We start from the raw sequence: 20,503 nt of genomic DNA, 5'->3' as shown, positions 1-20,503 counted from the left end.
TGCTGGATGTGTTCCCTAATCCTACTGCAATATTCCTGCTCTCCACCCCACCTCATCTCACTCTCTCACCACAGCACCTCACTCTGCATCTCTTTGCAGTCCCACACACTAGCTCGCATGTCAGATGGATGCTCCTGGGGTACTGGAGCAGCCAGGGTGCAGGAGAGCTCAGTGGAGATTCTGGCCCCACTAGCCCTTAAGTGCTTCTCCAGGGGTGAAGGAGGATGCTTGGAGATTTTGAAGGATGCTTAGAGACTTCTTGCTTTTAAAGCCAGAATGGGTGATATTTAATTCCTCTATCTGCACAACCCAGGTAGCAGAATTGCTAGGATGATCAATGAATGCTGGCACAAAATGGTAGATGATCTCAGTTCAGTGGGATTGGTCGATGTGGGCGGATGACACCAAGCTGTGTGGTGAGGTTGACACACTGGAGGGAAGGGATGCCATCCAGGGAGACCTTGGACAGGCTTGAGAGGTGGGCCTTTGCAAACCTCATGGAGTTTGACAAGACCAGGTGCAAGGTCCTGCACCTGGGCCGGGGCAATCCCAAGCACAAATACAGGCTGGGCAGAGAATGGATTGAGAGCAGCCCTGAGGAGAGGGGCCTGGGGGTGTTGGTTGACAAGACGCTCGACATAAGCCGGCAGTGTGGGCTTGCAGCCCACAAAGCCAACTGTACCTCTCAGCTCTAAGCCTGCAGAAGACCTCATACATTGGCTGTGCCAGTGCTGGGAAATAGCCAGTGCTCTCCCTTCCACTGGTCAGGTCCCACCTCACAAGTGTGATCCTACAGTCTCATGGAAGAAAAGCTCTGATTCCTTCTGCCTGGACACCCTTTGCCAGATCTTCTGGGAATCTGCTTGGGCACTCTGGGCACTGAGGATACAGCAAAGACTGTCACACACTGCTGCACAGGAGCGATCAACAGGGGAGAACAAGGCATTCTCCCACTTAACCTCAAGCTGAGCTTGAAGAACCAATGCTCCCTAAAATCAAAAGACAGCAGCACATCTACAGCCCTGCACAAATCTTGGGTGGACTGAATTGCTCTTGAGGTGTCCCCATGGCCTACCCTGGGAGCTACACCCTAATGTGCATTCCTAACTAGATCTGTAGTCAGGCAGGATGAAGGTGGGTGGGAGCTCCCTTTCATCTCACTCTTCCACCAAAGCAGACCAGAAGGGCAGGCAGGCTCACTGTCTAACCTTCAGTTCACCGGTTCTTGCTGATGGCCAGGACTCATGACCCTCAGGACCCAGACAGCCTGGCAAACAGTGATCTATAACAGCTTCTGTAGTGCCAGCAGCTCACCAGCCCATCACACGTTTCCATATGCCTCACCTGGTCCTTCTCCTTTGAGAAGCTCCAGGCAGAGACTGCGACTCTGCCAAAGGAACCAGATGGTGTTGCAGGGCACCTGAAGGCAGCCAGGAAGCAATAAACTCCTCTGCCTACCCAGGGGCCCCTCTTCCCCAAGCTCCAGAACAAGTCAACGTGCCCAAGGCATGCCTATGACACAGAGCTCTCGTACTGGCCAGGGCAAACCCATGGCCTCCTCTAAGGTGGGCTTAGATGCCTGCTCCAGTTTATTTGTTCAATAATTTGTCTTCCCTCTCTCTGTGCTGTCCCAGCTTCTCCCATGGGAATGGGTGACAGTTCCACCAGTGCTGCTCAGATATGTCAGAGACATCACTGCAAGAACAGCAAGGGGTTTCCCATGGAGACAGGTCTGTCCTCCTGGTGGCACATACACCTTCTACAGACCACTCATCTTAGAACCCTGTCTGATGCTTCCTCCCTCTCCCTGGTTTGGGAAGGTCCAGGCACCAGGAGTGATTACTGACCTGTCTGGGTCACAAGCCACCTCCAGGGTGACACAGGAGTCCTGGCCTTTTCTCCCAGTTTCATTCCTGCATGGCTGCACGTGGATGCATCATGTGCTGTTTTACTGCACTGCATCACACTGTCCTACCAGAGCTACACCTCTGTTTTCCAAGATCCTTATTGTGCCACAGCCACATGGATCAAAAAAAAAAAAAGTTTCCATAAAAAGCTTGGTTCAGTAAAATTCACCTAAACTCCACAGGAGGGAAGCAGGCTGTGTGGCCAGGCTGTGCTGCTGATGGGACTCTGACAGAGCCCTGGTTCTCCATGTGCTGCAATGCTGCAACTCTGCATGCTGCTGCCTGCTTCTTTGCTGCCTGCATGGGTTTGTGAGCACAGCAGTCTGCTGGGAAACCTTGCAAGTAAGTGCTTGGTGCTGCCATCTTTGTGGTCTGGCAACTGAAACAGGTCAACCTCTGACCAGCAAGAGATACGTGACTGGGGGTAGTAATAGAGCTGAGATGATGACACAGAGAAATCCAGGAACAAGGATCTTCCATGTAGAGGTCAGCTGCTGAAATGCATTCTCTTGACAGACTAAGATAATTTCTAGATTTAGAGTTAACATCACATAATCCTGTCAGCTGGAAAGAAACTATTTGGAGATATCCAACCTCTATTTCCTTGCTCATCAAGACTCGCCTACCTGCTTGACAATGATGAATTTTGGGGGGTTTTGTTTTTGAGAAAATTGCCAATACTCACAAAGGAAAAAAAAAGGGGGGGAAGGGTCAAGAGGAGCTGAAAAGCCTAAAAATGAATTTTTTACTTTTCAAACAACCCTCCCAAGCATCACTTAAACGTACCCCGTTCCCACAAACGTAGGTTGGTCCTACATCATCTTAAGTGAGCAAGACCAGCTTAAAATATACCTATTCCCATCCTTCTTCCTTTCTTACTCCACAAAGCCACCTGCCTGGTCCAAGAGCCTGCAGATTTATCCAGGTTTTGTGCTACGAAATGATCCAGGTGTCAAAAACTCAGCTGATCAAAACACAAATTGTTTCCTTTTAAAGGCTGTGTCAAGTCCCAGATGTGGATCAGCAAACAGCTTCCCAAGGTGAGGATGACAGGTAGAGGGAGGACTGCAGAAATAAGCAAAGAGGCACACTCAGATGCACCCCAGAGACTCATTGTTTGAAACTGCCCCACTCAGCTGGTGTGGCAGATTTGCAAGATAGACAGATGCTAAGCCTGAAACAGCAGAAACCTGATGTATACCTGCTACAAGAACCAAAGAGGCAAATGAGAATGCTGTCAGGTGATATAAAAAGTCTCCCTAGGAGATCACTCATGGGCTCCTTCCTTCCCAGGACCAAGCTGAGCTATAGACCATTCTCAGAACTGGAAGCTTGGGTATTTGCAGAGGGACAGTTGTGTCCCTCTGATCTAGGCAGCAAGCCATTTCAACAACATACAAAAAAACAGCAACACGTTATATTTTATCCAGGAGAAATATTCTGGGGATTGGTGTCCTCATACCCACTGGCATCCTAAAGTCATACGTTATTGTTATGTTTGTTACTATTGCCTTGTCTTTTAGAAACCACTGTAACTCTCTGGCATTTGAATAAACACTTCTGTTTCCCTTTTGCCTTCCCCATGCCACTCTACCAGCTGAAGGGCCTGGACCTCTGTTGAGCAACTGTCTCTCCATCAGACCCTTGTGGGCTCACACTGTCTACACAGACTAGGTGAGGAGGCACTGCAGTAAGAAGATTTTGGGGTGCAGACATGAAAACCCTGGGGAATGGCAGGGCAAAGATGTTACAGGGCTTTTCCCTTGACCCAGTGAGACAGACTCTCATTGCTACCACACTCCCAGGAGCTCCAGTTAAACACAGGAAGGTCAAGATCCAAAACTCTTCAGCCTGGGGATTGCTTTAGGTGTCCTGCTGGGCCTCTTCCAAATGCTCTTTGTTCTGGCAGGCAGCAACTGCAGCTCGTGGCAATTAATGCCCAATACATGCAAACAACTTGTAGGATTCAAATTGCAAGGGCACTGGTCCTGAACCAGTTTCAACTGGGAAGATGTCAGGTGGCCCTGACATGAACCAGCAAGGCCTCGTAACAGTAGGCTTGTCCCTTTCTGTGTTTGTCCTGTTCACCATGCTCCCATGGACCCTCCCCACCACAGGTGATAGCCCGATTCAGTGCTGCCATCTCTGTCAATTGCTTGGCCAGGCTGGCTGCACTCCAAAGCCCCACTTACTTTTTCCCAAGCTGGCGTGCTACATCACAGCGCTTGAACCCTTCCAGGTTGTAGAGGCGCTTGGCCAGCCTCTTTGCAGCCTCGCTGTCTGCCCTGCAGCCGTTTGCCAAGGTGTCTGTGCTTCCCTGGTCAAGCTGCTCCGTGCTGCCCATGTCAGAGTCGGAGTCTGACAGGGCATCTTTCAAGCTGGCATCGCTACACAGAAACAAGAAACAAGATTCAAGGAGCAGCAATGTGATTTGATGAAACCCATGGAAAATACCACATTTTGATTTCTTCTTGTTCCAAAAAAAAGTATGAAAACACATTTGAGAACAGGACATTGGACAAAACCTCTTTCAAGTCGGAATAAATGCATTTTGATGTATTCAAAATAGTACAGATTCATTTCAAACTTTTAGGAAAGAGATGGAAGAGAAACTGACTCCTCACTAAAAAATGATGTCACATCCATTCAAAACAAGGAGACCCAACACCATTTTACAGTTCCTCCCTTGCCACTGATATGGAAAGTAGTCCTGAATGGATACAGAGACTGACAGAAGTGTAGATTCATCTGGTTGATGGTAGGAACAGATGATATGCTTTTAGGATTAGATTATTTGCTGAGGATATGGGTTTATTATCTGCTGGCTCAGAGGGTGACATCTCCACTGACCTCCTCACGGTCTGCAGAAGAGCTCTTGGGGAAGCCTCTACAGATCACCTAAGTGAAACCTTGAGCACATTTGGGAGTGTGCCTGACTAACCCTATCTGCCATGAGCTTTTGCAGGTTTCAGTGGTCTGCGTGGAACAGCTCCAGCTTTGCCTGCCTTAAGAGCAGACGGGATTTTTGAGCAGCCAGATGAAAGTTTGTCCTGTGGGTGTTGGCATCTCCACCATGACACCACATGTGAGGAGTCACAAGGGAAAAAAAATCCACCTCTATTACATTCTCTGAGGCTTGCTCTTGGGCTGGGACCATGTAGGACAAGGACAATTCCTTTGGCCCAAGGAATTCAAGGCCTGCCTTACCTGATGGAGTTAATGATCTTGGTCGCTTCTTCCTCTGAACCTTCCACATGGAACCCATTTGGGATATTCTTCAAAGACAAACGGCTCAGCACATTCTCTGACCTGCTGCTAGTAATCGAGTGTCTGAGAGGGCTCCCAGAATCCCCCTCCACTGGCTTTACTGCTGCCTGCTCTTGCTTATCAGCAGCCGTGTGGTGAAGGGCTTCTTTCTGCTGGGCCACCAGTTTCTGCTCCAAGAGCTCTGGGCTTTCCTTGACTCGTTGCTGGATCAATGGTGTGAGTGGGGCCTCAAAACTGACACAGCTGTCTGTCTCATCTGTGAGAGAGAGGACATCCAGAGAGTCCAAGCTGCTGTAGTATGTGCCCTTCATTAGGTCAGACTCAACAATCTTCTCAAAGGTTGAGCTGAATCCATCCCTGATGTCTTTGAATTGAAAATGTTCCTTGTCGTCCTCACTACAGCTCAGCTTGGCATTTCCTGCAGCAAACCTGTACCAAAAGGAAAGATGTAGAAAACACTGTCAAAGTAATTGCTTGCACTGTTCATCTTGGAGCTAGGGGGCAGGAGAAGAGGCAAAAATAGATTCTGTGGTTATAGGCCCTTAGGAGCTTTCTGTGGTATAACCTGCTTTGTTCCCAGTTTTATTACAAGCTTCCAGAGCTGAGGAAGGTAGAGCTTTACAATGAGCAATCCCAGGGACCTGGGCAATCATGGTCAAGCCCCAGTAAAAAAACAGAGCTCTGAACTGGTTACAGCGGTGCCTGACACCTGTGACTGGGCCAGCTGCCAGAATGGATTTTATCTGCAGGTTCTCCTTCTCTTCAAGTGCTCTGATTCTGGCAACCTCAAAACCGTGAAAGTCCTTAAAAATTGAGATCGAGTCATATAACTGGATGTTGGCCGCAAATGTTGGCAGCTTGCTCCCTTTATAGCAGAGGAAAAACAGAAGCTTTTAGAGTGCCTTGAGCCTTTAGTCTCAGGCAACACAGCCCAGAAGTGCAGGGCACACTAGAAATACTATTTTCTCTCCACAGAGAAAGGTGTACAAGGGGATGGGTACACAGGCAAACCGGGGAGTCTCCATGCTGCTTTACAGATAGACTGTGGATAGACTGCGGGGTGGAAAAAGTACTTCCCTCAGTAGCTCTGTGGAGGAAGGCTGGAGAAGCTGCTGTGGACTATCAGGCCTCGATTCATGACCCCAGGAGAGAACCTGTGCGAGGCATTACTGTTTGCTGAAGGACTGCCCTGTGCTGCCTGGGTGTGGGCACACCTCCACGCTCATTGATGCACCTATGCTCAGGAAAGCCAAGAAGCTCCACCTCACTCCTGTGAAGAGGCTACATTGCACCCCTTGAAAGGTCATTCCTGATGTCTGAGCTCTTAGAGCTGCTGTTCACAAACCTAACTCTATGACTGTATGGCCTAAAATCTTACATGAATATGTAGAGCCAAATAATCTCTTGATTCCAGGAGCTCAGGGCTTTAAGAAAACTGTCACCCAGATCACCAGAGCTGGCCACACAGCAAACCAGACGTAAGCAGAAATGACACGGACAGCATCAGCTCCTCAGACTACTGCAGCCTGGGGTCTCCTCATCCTCAGAACTGTTTGTCTTTACAAATCCATTCATCCCTGAAGGCTGAACTGCAAAGCCTGGACATGATTTTGTGTACAGAGCAGGTCTCCTCCCTCCACAAAGCAGGAGGAACTTCAGAAACTCTATTCCCCTGTAACAAGAAGGATTTTACAGGCTTAATTGCAGCCAGTGGTGGGAATTACAGACCTATCTTGGCAGTTTGACACATTGCCCAACTTCTCGGAACTACCCCTTTTTATTTTCCAGCCCAAATTCCTATAGGAGGCAACAAAGTCAGAAGACCTGTGTCCCTACAAATGCCCCAGAAAAGGGAAGAGACCAGGGCAGGTGCCGTGGCAGAGGATGGGTCAGTGGATGCTGATGAGCCTGCCGGCACCAACAGACACAAGTCCTGCACACCATATCTCTTCCTGAGTGGTCCCAGAGAAGACCCTCCCCAGGGGAAGACAGGCTTCCAACAGCTTAGACCAGCCCAGGAGCAGTGCCTGCATTTAATTCAACAAAGCTGGGCTGGGGTGGGAGACAAGGTACGACCTCACTTGTATGAATGAACACAACATAGCCTCCCACAGGGAACTGTTGTGTATTACACAGCGGGGAAGGCAATTGCTTTACTTAAATAAGGAGCCATATATTTATTTGCATTGTAATCACAAGCTTCTGTCTATTGAAGTAACATTGTACCTAATTGCCTGTGCTGCTTTTCCCAGTCATCTCTGAAATGCTGTTTTATTGCTTATGGCAAGGCATGCAGAGCAATGCACTTGGTTATTATTGCAACTGAACCGTACTGGATTTTTATGCACTGAGTTGTTTACATTTTAATTCTCACTGGTTAATTAGTTGTAATAAAGTAGAACCTAGTTTGCTGTGTTGGTGGAGCAGGGAGGCCAATCAGAGGACATGATGGCAATTAGGACTTTCTTGCCTGTGCACTGCAGGCCTTCTGCAAAGTTCTTCTGAAACTTTGTGTAATGAAATTTGAAATGCTTGTTGACTGTATATTGACATGTGAGGAAACGTCTGGGCAAAAGCAGCAGTCACAAACCCGCAGGCACTAACCGCATCTTACAAGCCCAATGTGGGGATTTCTATATTTATCAGTTTGACATTCTGCATGATTTTATGGGGCTGAAATCAGAGAATACCAGCCACCAGTGAAGCTCTCAGTTTGACTGCAGAGCTGCAAATTCCCTGAGATCAGCCCCATATTGGGGGCTCCTGGGACAGTGAAAGAAAATGGGACTTCAACAAGTAGTATATTGGCATCCAGTGGATGCTATGGGATAAACTAGAAAGGGAGGCAAAAAGGATTCAGTGAGTGCAAACTGCAGTAGAAATACTAAAGCTTTGGCTTTATCTCCTTGACTGGGGAAATTCACAGACAATGGAGGATGACAGTGAATTCCCCAGTGCTTTGGTACATCTGTCAGCTTTGCTTCTCATGACCCACACTCATTGACAAACACCAGTGCAGCAGGCAGTTACCTATAGCAAGGACAGACCATGCTGAGTTTGGCCCAGCCATGAGTTTCTGCCACTCATGCTATGGATAGGTGGTCAAAGTACAAAGGAGCTTGAACATAGCAAGCTAACCTGACCCCAGAGGATATGTGGTTTCGCAGATTTCATTTGTGTCCCTGAAGTTTTCCAGATGACCTTTTGCATTCAGGTATAGTGTGTCTTGTCCCCTGTGCATTCAGCTTCCCAGAATGCTTATTTTCTATCCAACTCAATATATTCATAGCACAAGATCATGGTCAGTGCATGCAGAGTGCAGTCAGGTTGCATCAGGCCCAAATCCTTAGCCTGCCACTTCTCCCAGTTCATGCCCCAGTACCTTAAAATAATTGCAGTTCCAGTGATTGCACCAGCACCCACTGACCACTTACGGCTTTGTCTTGAACTCACAGTCTGCCAGGGAACCACAGACCAAGCAAATATGATTCCCTTGCAGCAGAGAGACTTGGAGACATCCAAGACTTGACAGAGTAGCTTACAGGGCTTGTGGATCCTGTGCGGAGGTGGATTCCCCAGGCTCTCTGGACATCATCAGGCAGTAGCATCCTGCCTTGGACTGCTTCCTCTTCAATATCTTCAGTTGTGCCTCTTGAAACAGTGCTTCTGTTTCTTGCTGGGGGCCTTGGGTAAAACAACCAGCTTTTTACTGAGCAGCCTGCTCGACACTGCAGATGCAATGGATTAGGGATGCCTGTTGTCAGCCCACATGCTGTATAGCTTCCCAGCACCACTGACACTCCTGGCCATGCTCCAGGCAGTGCTCAATAAATGGCTCAGCCTGAAGCCTACACCAAACTAAGATCAGGAGGTGATTCAAATGCCCCTTTTGGCCATCCCATCCCTGTCACACCTTCTCCTCTTAAGAATCACAGAATCATCTAGGTTGGAAGACCTCGAAGATCACCTAGTCCAACCTCTGACCTAATGGTAACAAGTCCTCCACTAAACCATATCACTAAGCTCTACATCTAAACATCTTTTAAAGACATTTCCTGTTATCTTTAGCAGCAGTAGCCAGACTGAGCTGCAGATGAGCTTTGGCCTTTCTAATTTTGTCCCTGCACAGCCTTACAACATCCTTATAGTCCTCCTGAGTGGCCCGCCCTCTTCTCCAAAGCTCATAAACCCTCTTTTTTCTTCCTGAGCTCTAGCCACAGCTCTCTGTTCAGCCAGGCCAGTCTTATTCCATGCCAGCTCATCTTTGGGCACGTGGGGACAGACCACTCCTGAGCCTTTAAGATTTCCTTCTTGAAGAGTGCCCAGCCTTCCTGGGCTCCTCTGCCCTTCAGAACCACCTCCCAAGGGACTCTGCCAACCAGTGTCTTGAACAGCTCGAAGTCTGCCCTCTGGAAGTCCAAGGCAGCAGTCTTACTGATCCCCCTCCTGACTTTGCCAAGAATAGAGAACTCTACCATTTCGTGGTCACTCTGCCCAAGACAGCTCCCGACCACCACATCTCCCAGCAGTCCTTCTCTGTTTGTGAACAGCAGGTCCAGCGGGGCATCTCCCCTGGTAGGCTCACTGACCAGCTGCGTCAGGAAACTATCTTCCATGCTCTCCAGAAACCTCCTAGACTGCTTCCTCTGGGCTGTACTGTATTTCCAGCAGATATCTGGGAAGTTCAAGTCCCCCACAAGAACAAGTGCTGGCAATTTCACAAATTCTGCCAGCTGCCTGTAGAACTTCTCATCCATCTCCTCATCCTGATTTGGCAGTCTATTACAGAACCCTACCAGGATGCTTGCCTTATTGGCCTTCCTGCTGATCCTAACCCATAGGGACTCAACCTTATCACTCCCAGTCTCAAGTTCCACAACATCTGAACACTCTCTAATACAGAGAGTCACACCACCACCCCTTCTGTGCTGCCTGTCCCTTCTGAAGAGCCTACAGCCAGTCACTGCAGCACTCCAGTCATGAGAGTGGTCCCACCACATTCCAGTGATGGCAACCAAGCCATAGCTAACCTGCTGCACAATGGCTTCCAGCTCCTCTTGTTTGTTGCCCATGCTGCGTACATTAGTGTAGATGCACTTCAGCTGAGCCATTGCCTTCTCCCCCAGCCCTGACATTGTTCCCCCAGAACACCTCTAACGAGCTTTATTCCCTCCCCGTCCCCCTTCTTACCTAGTTTAAAGCCCTCTCAATGAGCCCTGCCAGCTCCTGGGCCAGTATCGGTTTTCCCCTTAGAGACAGGTGGGACCCATCTGCAGTTATCAGGCCAGGTGCCAAGTAAAGTACCCCATGGTCAAAAAAAAAACCACAAAATTTCTGTGTTGGCACCAGCCTCTGAGCCACGTGTTTATCAGGTGGGCTTTCCGTGTCCTCTCTGTACCCCCCCTGCCACTGTAGGGATGGAGGAAAACACCACCTGTACTCCCGCTCCATCTACTAATTGCCCCAGTCCCCTAAAGCCCCGCTTGATAGCCTTCAGGCTTCTCTCTGCAATATCATCACTGCCAGCCTGGACTATCAAAGAAGGCCATGCTCCTCTGCTGTTCTTTGCTCGTGGCATCTCTCTCATGTTGGGGAAGAAGGTACGTAGACAAGGCCATAAGGTTCACAGTGACCCTGGGTGGCTACAATCCAGCCTGCTGGGTGATTTCCCTTCTGTGACAAAGGGAAGCATCCCTGCTCAGGAATGGCATGAAAAGAAGCCCACCTCATTCCAGTGACCAGTCATTTTCCCTCAGTCCCCCAGCCTGCAGAGCCCCAAGGAGGTTTAGGCACTTGCAGAGGCTCCCAATGAGGCTGTGTCTCTGGTCAGTGTCCCCCAGCCTGCAAAGTTCTGCCATGCAATCAGGCTGTCAGTATGGAGGACACAGACTGCAGGTATGACACATGCTGGTCTGTCTCAGGCACTGAGAACAGGATGGCAGGCATATTTCTCGGCTCGCACTGCTCAGTTGTCACCCGTCCAGCTGCAGACTACAGCGTCTGGGAGAGGACTACCTGCCATGGACCTTCAGACATGAAGATGGCCAATTCTGCAAATTTGGGGTGTATCTGAACAAAGGTCAGTGTAAACTCTTCTACACCTTGCTTGATGCATGGGTGAAGACTGCCTTGACCAGAAGTATCTAAACCTCGTGAGGATTGTTGAGTCCCAGCAACCAGTGCCTGGTCCTTGGTGAAAGGAACAGATCCTGCTGGGCTGATGCAGTGATGCTCCTCCAGGCAGACGCAAAGGGGACTCTTCAGCAGGCCCATTGCTCTGCCTGGTCATTTCAGCAGCTGGGAACATGGTGTAAGCTGGTGGCTACATCCCCTAAGCCAGCAGGACATTCAGACCTGCTGCAGTGGCTCCGAGCATACACACAGCTTCTGGGGCATTAGTGGGGCCACCTGGGCTGAGGCACAATGAGCCCACGTGGCCACTTCCATTGTGTCTCAGCAAAACACAGCACTTCCCAACCGCCCTGCTCACCTCCCAGCATCCTGAATCACACACACCCGAGATGGAGCAGCACAATCCATCCCCTTGCTGCACACTCATAAGCCAAAGCAGAAATCAGGCTGTCCTTGTGTCACCCAGGCACTGGTAGCACCAGCCACAAGTGCAGTGGGGACCAGAGCTCAGTGCCTTGCCCTGTCTTACTAACAACACGGTCCTTGGATGCAAAGGTTTGATCTTTTAGTCCATGGACTGCCAGAGCAAGCCATTCTGACAGGGACTTCAGGGCTCCCCATCAGCTCCAGGCTATTGTGCTTGCCCTGCTTTGATACCTAAACTATCTCAGCAAACTCTGCCTGAACTGCTGCAGCTAAATCTGTAACTTGTAGGGGGGATGCTCCCAGAAGTCATCACCCTCAGCACACTTGAGATCTTTAAGCCTTTTCCTTCACCTTAGTGTATCAGGGGCAGACACTGGCTCTAGTCACAGTTTTTCTGCGTTTGCAATAGGGAAAGGAGTCCAGAGAGAAAAAGTGAAAACACAGCTATGAGAGCAGCTCCAGCTTTTTTAACTGGTGAGTTACACAGGGAGGAATGGAACACAAACCAACGAAATCTGTGAAACGGCACACACGAACCAATGCCAAGCTAGTGTTACGATGGCTTCACACTCACCCGAGCTGATCCTCCGTCTCATTGCTGCTCAGCATTTCTGAGGAGCCCAGGAAGCCATGCAAGTGCAACTTGCCAAGGGCCTGGATCCGTGCCTCTGGAGCCAGGGATTCCCTCTCCCCGGAATCCACGCTGCTGGGGCTGGGCACGCTGCTGTCCTGCTGCTGCAGGCTCACCGCCTCCCCACCCGCACTGAGCTCCGCGTCCACGCCGTTGTCCAGCGCTGGCCCCTCACAGCCTTCACTATCGCTCGGGGTGGATGCCTCCGATCCCTGCTCCCCGGCGCCCGCAGAGGCTGCCAGATGTTTGTCCCCACAGCCCTGGCGCACCCCATCTGCTCCTTGGCCGGGCTCGGCATCATCCGGGGGGCTGGCCTTCCTGCTGGCAGGCTCCGGAGGCTGGCCAAGCTGTTCGTCCCCATCGCTGCAGGCTTGCACAGCAGGCTGTGAGCCGGAGGAATGCAGCTCGCTGGAGGATGCCTCAGACAATGGGAAGTGCCTGCTCTCACTCATATTCCGCTTGTTCTCCCAGCGCTTGCAGGCTCTCTCCCCGCTGTCAGCTCAGGCGCGGCAGTACCTACAACAGAAAAGACACTACATCAAAAATGCCTGAAGGGATGGCTGAACGATGCTGACTTGTCCATAGCAGCTCAGAAGGGTGACAGCCAGTCCCACATCTGCAGTGGCAGGAGTGGAGAGGAAAATTTATCCCCCACCCTACTTTGACCCCTCAGTGTAAAAGCAGGGAGGAGTCATGCAGGGAAGGGTATGTTGCTTGCAAGGACAAATGCTTGTTACCCAGCACAGTGAGATTGGAGAAGAAAATCTGCCCTCGAGATCCTGAGCCACTGGGGCCAGGCATCCCACCTTCCAGAGAGCAGAGGCCACGGTAGCCCCTAGACAGCCCAGCCCCCATAGGGGCTGGGGACAGGAATGTCCCCACTGCTCTTCCCAGGCTGGTGACTGGGCTCCTATTCCCCAGCACTCTCTGCCCACCAAAAGCTGGGGCCTGTTTGTTGACATGACTGAAATAGGAGAAAGGTGTATTTTTTTTTTAATACATTAAAGCAGCCATCATGTGCCAACCTGTGTGATTCTCCCTGCTGACTTCTCATTTCTAAGTGTCTTCTTCCCTGCCAGAGTAACACTTTTCCAGACACACAAGTACTGCTGAGGTAGTTGCCTGTTAAAACTCCAGCAAAAGCATCCTCACTGAATATCCCATGAGATGCTCTCTGTGTAGGGCAAGGGAAGGGCACTATATTGCACCAAGCGACACAAATGGCTTTTTCAATAAGCTGTGCAAGTATTGTAAGCCTTGCACCTGAAATCCAGTGACCACAGTGCCAGGAGAAATGACCCCTTCTGGAAGCAGGTGTTTCTGTGTGGTGTTCAGGCTGAGGAGTGGTAACAGCCAATTTTGATTTATACCAATGTCTGTCTTCACCTCATCAGGAAGCATACCTAATTGGTTACAGCACGCAGATGGGAATCCTGGCTTCTCCCCCTAGTTCTGGTCCTACCTCATGTCTCAAGCAGATCTTAACTCCCTACCTCAGCTTCCCTCTCTGCACACCAGGGATAACACATCACCTGCGTCAGGGTGCTCAGACATTGAAAATGGGCTCTAGGTGCTCTGACTTGCTGCCCTGCAGCTCTCATTAGCAGTAACTGCTTTGCAAGTACAGGGCCCTACTTGTTCTTGGGAACAAGAGGTGCCTCTGCCCTTACTACTCCTCAGCCTGTGGAGGCTGTGGCAGTGTCAGCAGCCTGTCCTCTCCTGCTGGTTCCTCTGCACCTGGGCAAGGAGCAAAGGAGTGGTGAGGTTGGACCAAAACACCTCACTGTGTGCTGGACATGGACAGAGCTGTGCAGGTATGTGCTGAGCTGCCGGCTGAGTGGGACAGATCCCAAGGGGAACCCCAATCCCTACTGACTTTGCCTGGGGCAAAGCCCAGGCAGGACCCAGGATCTGGCCCCTCCCTGTGTCCTGTTCCCTGCTGCTAGGAGATGGGGTGAGCTGGGGAGTTCGGAGCTCTGCGTGAGACAGGTTTGTAGAAAAACACTCCTCGAGTTGCACATGCCACAGTTGCGAGATGGAGCAGGTGCCTCTTTGAGGCAATGTAGGCAGGTTTACCTCTTCTCCACGTGCATCCATGTGCATCACCAGCAGTCAGAGAGAGCACAGCATCCCCACCTATCACACTAGGTGCACCCAGGCTCTGCCGACAGATGCACGGTCCCTGCCTGTACCAACAGACCAGAGAAAGTGAAGCACAGGCCAGAGAGAACCCCACTGATCTCCCACCACCCTGCTGCTGCTCCGTATCGGGCTGTTTCCCAGACCCATACCATGGCTGAATGACTCATTCTTTGCAAAATACTTCTAATGATCTTCCCTCTGCACACACCAGTATTCCCTGGTTTTCAGCCACGGCAGTGCAATAGCTGAGTGCAGGAGTAATCCTTAGAAAGGGCTTCTGACTTCTCTCTTCCTACAGACTTCCTTCACATGCACTGGCAGTGGAGCCAAGCCATTGCATTATCTTCAAGGAATTTACTCACAGAACTATCAAGACTCTCCAGAGCATGACCACACTGCAATCTTGAGTAACGCTGGAAACCTAACATCATCCAAATTTCAACACTTTCCCATAATGAAGGTATAATACAGACATGCGACACAGAACCAATATTCAAATCTTTGGGGAAACCTTTCCAGAAAAGCTCTGCTGGTCTTTTTCTTGATGTGAGCTGAAGAATGCTTTTTTTCAGCTTAGCTGAATAGAAAGAATATTTTTTTCAGTTCTAATTTTTAAAACCAACCAGGTAAATGTGATTAGGAAACAGGGTTAAGAAGAAATGTTGGCAAACCTTTGTAAGTGTGAGGTCCATTCCACCCTCCTAACTTTAATCCAATTCTTAATACCAATAAATCAACATTTATGTTATTATACATAAGCTGCTGCATTATGCTTACTCTGTTTTACCCTCTGTGAAGTCTAAGTGCGATATTTATGGTCTGGAAGAAGGGCTGAAGAGTCAGTAGCTACACACTGAGGCATGCTCTCCCTTGGTCTGCATTCCTGATGGAGAAGAAGCACCAGGGAAGCCATGGGAGGATGCATGCAGAGACTGTTGCTCTGACAGGAAGACCAGCAGCTTCCAGCACACTGGTCTGAGTAAAGCCAGCAGTGTCTCTCACAGCCTCCTGGCCCCTCCAAGATGTGTACGTCTCGTGTGGATCCATACTCCATTGCACACATGTGAAGGGAGGCTGCAGGCAAGCTGAGCTGTGTATTACTCAGCAACTCACTAGCTACTAGATTAATGCATGTGGTGACAATCGCTTGAAGCACACCCAGGTTATGGGTAGCTGAGGCTTCCCAGGAGCTCCAGAGGAATGGTTGGGATGTGAGCCTGTGACTCACTCAGCTGCCCGTGGTAATGCCTTGTACTGAAATTACCTAACTGGCTCCTTCCACCCTTGCCCACGCAGCCAGGCCACTGTGTCCCACATGAGGTGTCTCTCCTGCTCTGCAAACCCCTCCGCCGGTAGGGCTCATCTGTGCGCCACTACCTTCCTGCTTGTGTCAGGTATGTGCATGGGCAAAAGGAAGAGGAGACGTGCTGTGATGCCACCAGTTGGACTCAGAAGACCACCAAGAGTGGAGGAGCTGGTTAGAGCTGCCCACACCTGCCCCCAACAAATAGCTGCCCCTCTGAGAAAGCACCAATGTGCGGTTCAGCCTCTGGCTAACAGCAGCCACAGCTTCAGCCAGGCCACTGGGAGAGGACCGCACACTGCAGCACCTTGCAGGGGCTGGGATTCAGAGGGCTACCATGGGGCTCCCTTCCATTTCCCCAAAGCAGTATGGCCTGACAGACAGGAGACTGAGTTGGACTGTGGTTTCTATTGCATGTTCCCTTTGTCCCTGCTTGTTTCTTCATGTTTCTGCATTGCAAAGTGCTCTGGACAAGAGCTGTACAGGTAAGGGCTAGAAGGTAACATCTGAGTTTCCACTCGTGGATTTTCACATGACTGAGCCTTCCCCTTTCTGCAGCCTCAGGCACTCCCTCAAGTAGCTGCTGCTTCCGAGGTCCCATGGGTAGAGCAGGCATCCCATGTGTGTCCACTGCTCCCAGCCTCCAGCAAAAGTAACAAAGGTTAGCATACAAAGAAAGGGGGCTGGCAAGAAAAGAGAATGAACTGGCATATGCCCTAGCTGGGACTGCTCACAGCAATGGCTATGGTGGCTCTGCTGAGAGCATGCATTTTAACAGCTGTTAAGATGCAATTCCATGATTTGGACCAGATTAGCTCCGTAAGGCCCACATAAGCAGAAGGGCATGGATTCACACTGGAAAGAGGCTATTATTGCTGTAGGAAAGGCAAGGAGAAGCCAAGAGATCCATGATCTAGTGCTAAACATAGCCCTTCCCTGCCTCCTTCCCAGAGCTGGGGCTCAGTGCTTCTACCAGAAGATGGGAGAGAGGCAAGAGCCTCTCTGCCCTTTCTTGTAGGCCATTTCCAAGCAAGACAACTGCAGTTCTGAGAGCTATTAGTTTCATTTATCAGACTCTGGCCACACCACCCTGTGTGTGTAATGTGCCCAGTGCCACAGAACAGCTCTGCAGCACAGCCACCAACTTGCCCACTCTGCCTCAGGGTCCTGCATGGCCCTTGGACCACAAGGAGACCAGGGCAGGGCTGGTGTGGGGAAAAGGACAACAGAAATACCCCATCAGCACTACTTCAAGGTTTGCCCCTGACTGCATGGGTGGGGAGTGTGATGGGGCTCCCAAGAAGCAATTGCCCACTGCTGGTCTTGAAGCCTTCACTCACTCATGGACACCTGCACTCAGCCTACTTTGGGGCGATGGGACCAGCAAAGCCAGGCTGGCACCCGCTGTAGGAAAGTGCCAGTCCCAAAGAGGCTGGGCAGCGATGAAGCAAAGCTTGCCCTGATTCTGTAAGGGGTTGGAAACCACACAGCGGCTCTTTCAGAGACTGGCCCTGGAAGTCTCCCAGCTTTTGTTGAAGCTGAATGGCTGGTGGGAAATAATTATTTTAAATTTTCCTCCCTGCTTTAGGAACTGGAAAGGCTCCCACTTCAGTTTGTGTAACTGCTTGGCTGCTGTGACACGGAGGGCTTGGAGAAGAATCCTGTTGCTTGTTCAAGCACGAGCTTCCCCTCACACTGAGCTCAGTTGCTCCCTGCTGCACCCTTGGTGTGCTTCAGTGCTCAGGATCCTGCTTCCTTGGGCTTTGCAGTAATGGGGCAGCAGGTCCATCATGAGGTCTTTGTCCTCACCCTGGCATCACAAGGATGTCCAGGGAGAGAGCAGAAAGCACATCAAAACTGTAGGAGAAAGCCTCACCCTTGCTCTGCCAGACCTAAGGAGGTGGCAGTACCAGGAAGGGTGATGGGAGCCTTTGCCAAGGTCCTAGTGCTGGTAGAGATGAGTCTGTTTTGTGAGCACACTGTGAGCCTGGCCCACATTTTCTCCTGGTGCATTGTGGTGAGAGCTGCCATGAAGGGAAAGATAGATGTCTGTGAGGCCGGTCAGGTGACACCCAAGCTGACATCTGGAGGCACATGTAATCCCCAAGACCAGCTTCAGTTTGTAAATGTCTTTTTTGCGCTTGGGGGTCCAAAACCAGACATGGCCTCCAGGTTTGGTCCCATAAGCCCTGAGCAGAGGGGAAGACTTTCTTCCCTTAACCCACCAGCCACATTGCTAACACAACCCCATGTGTATTTGGCCTTCACTGCCACAAAGGCACACAGCTGACATGGTGATCTTCACGGCGATCTTCAGCAGGGCAGCTACCAAAGCCGTCAGCCCCCAGTCCATAGCAATGTCTGGGGTTACTCCAGTAATCTCTTTGCTAAATTTATTTGCTAAATTTCATTAGGCTCTCTACCTGCAGTCCTTTTTACTCCTTCCAGGGTTTTGCTGCTGGCCACCCAGAGGCAGGATGCTGAGCTGGGCTGATCGTGGGCTGGCTGTAAGTTTTGCTGTGCCACAAGGTGTGGAGCAGGAGAGACCTGGGGCATGGCTGGGGCCACTGACACAGAAAAAGACCTGAGGAGAAAATGTCTGTGTGGTCTCATGAGACGGTTGATACCTCATGTAATTTCCTTACTTGTAGGTGGCAAAGAGCCTCCAGGATCTTTGTCACTCAGACCAGGGAGAGAAGTTTCTTCCTGACCACAGTCTCAGAGGCTACACTGAAGCCTGGGTGGTTTAACATTCTGCCTTTGAACAAAACTGAGCAGGGCACAGAGAGCTTCCTCACAGCCTGGAAAGACCCAGCATGTCCTTGCCAGTCTCCCATTTTCAGTTCAGAATCACAGAATCACAGAATGGTTAGGGTCAGAAGGGACTTCTGGAGATCATCTGGTCCAACCCCTGCTGAAGCAGGGACACCCAGAGCAGGGTGCCTAAGACCATGTCCAGCTGGCTCCTTCCCAAGGAGGGAGACTCCACCACCTCTCTGGGCAATCTGTGCCAGAGCTTCCCAGTGTTTAGGTGGAACCTCCTGTGTTTCAGTTTGTGCCCATTAACTCTCATCCTGGCACTGGGCACCGCTGAGAAGAACCTGGCTCTGCCCTCTGAGCACCCTCCCTTCAGGTATTTATACACATTGATAAAATCCCCCATGAGCCTCCTCATCTCTAGGCAAAACAGTCCCTGGACCTGAACAGACTTGGGCCAGTCATCACCTGAAACCAATTTCTCCTTCATGGTGCTGCAGACAGAGGCTGGGGAACAGCTCCCTCAGCCTGTGATAAATGCCACAGGATGGGATTCACTCAGTCAGCACAGACACACCAACAAGGAGCATCTCAGGAGTTCTGTCCTTGGAACTTCCCCAGTGCCACATGCTGAGACTGCCAGGTGAGGAACTGTTAGCCTTGCTCTTTGAGCTCTTTCCAAATTATTTTCATCCTCAAGGCAGGAGGCACCCTCCTCATGCCTTGTTTGCTGCCCACCATGAAATGCAGATCTCTGTGGCACACTTTGTGCCCTGGCACCTCATCCCAGACCATTGCAAAGCGGCCACAGATTTCTCAGCATGTTGGTTTCAGAAAGACACCTTCTATCCTCTTTCTGTGAGTGAAAACCAGCTTTAGGCAGCAGCTTTCATGGTGGGAAGAGCTCTTCAGCAGAATTCAGCATGATACAACAGCAGCTGTTTCCTGCTTGGCCCTTTTCCTTGATGCAAACCATGCCATGCAGATGCACAGATACCATCTACATACATAGCTACAGCTGGGCCTTGTCCCTGTCTCCCTTATAGACAGCCTCTTACAATTCCCTTCTGCTTTTCTTAGAGGGAAATACCAATGGTCACTTGTTTTCCTTGCATCTGACTTGAGTTTTATAAGAGCTTTAAAACTCCATTGGTCACTCCTTTGGTGCTTTTGTGACCCAACTCATCACTCAGTTTTACAAAATGCAGGTGCAACACATTACCCTGGATGGAGGGCATGTGCAGGGATACACCAAAGTTTCTTTGAGGAGGCAAACCCATAGAAAGATGAAGAGAACACAGCCATGGTTCTGCCTCTGTTTTCTTTTTGAAATACATCTCTGCTGTGTTATGCCTCTACTTTGACCTCTGCCCTTTCAACGCTATTGACAATAAACAACTTTTACAATTATCATTGTGAAAATCCTCAGTTCTTTCTCCCATGGGCTGACAGTTTGTTTTTATGTGATTTTTGAAGACCTCAATCATGTCACCTCTCAGCCCTTCATCTCCAGGTTGCCACCCCAGCCTTCTTAGTCTATTCTCATAAAACAGCTTCCCCACCCCATTGAGCATTTTGACTATTTTTCGCTGTATTTTACAGTCTGGAGATGGGGGAAACTGCACTGTGTAGCGAACTGAAGATGTGGACATACCAAAGATTTATACAGTAGCCAAATGATGTCCCCTGTTCTTTACATGACATCCTACCTGATGACACTGAGCTCTCATTCACCTGCAACATCTCTGCTGAAGATTATGATCTCAGGAGTAGAGCTGGGCTGGCATCTCAGACAAGCACTGATTATTTCAAAGGTGCTACTCCAAGGCAGGATGAAGGGGGAAAGTGGGCAGAACTTGAGGGTCGCAGTACTTCCCATTCTCTATTCTAGTCTTACTGTTCTTACTGTTCTTACTGTTCTTACTGTTCTTACTGTTC

General features: G+C 50.1%; 1 protein-coding gene across 5 annotated transcripts in view; it reads right to left on the bottom strand.

The window, feature by feature from the left end:
- The window catches only part of PSD2 (pleckstrin and Sec7 domain containing 2), an 84,804-nt gene that overhangs the window by 32,599 nt on the left and 31,702 nt on the right, over positions 1-20,503 (bottom strand). For all 5 annotated transcript variants that reach the window (XM_035338316.1, XM_035338317.1, XM_035338320.1 and 2 more), the window contains exons 2-4: positions 12,307-12,879; positions 5,115-5,603; positions 4,100-4,294 (exon numbers count right to left, since the gene is read on the bottom strand). In XM_035338316.1, coding sequence (XP_035194207.1) covers positions 4,100-4,294; positions 5,115-5,603; positions 12,307-12,815 — 1,193 coding nt within the window. In that variant the 5' untranslated portion in view covers positions 12,816-12,879. The remainder of the gene's footprint in view (positions 1-4,099; positions 4,295-5,114; positions 5,604-12,306; positions 12,880-20,503) is intronic.

This window comes from Oxyura jamaicensis, chromosome 13 (assembly GCF_011077185.1).
Source record: "Oxyura jamaicensis isolate SHBP4307 breed ruddy duck chromosome 13, BPBGC_Ojam_1.0, whole genome shotgun sequence".
Lineage (NCBI taxonomy): Eukaryota > Metazoa > Chordata > Aves > Anseriformes > Anatidae > Oxyura > Oxyura jamaicensis.
This window is presented reverse-complemented; position numbering and strand designations above follow the sequence as displayed.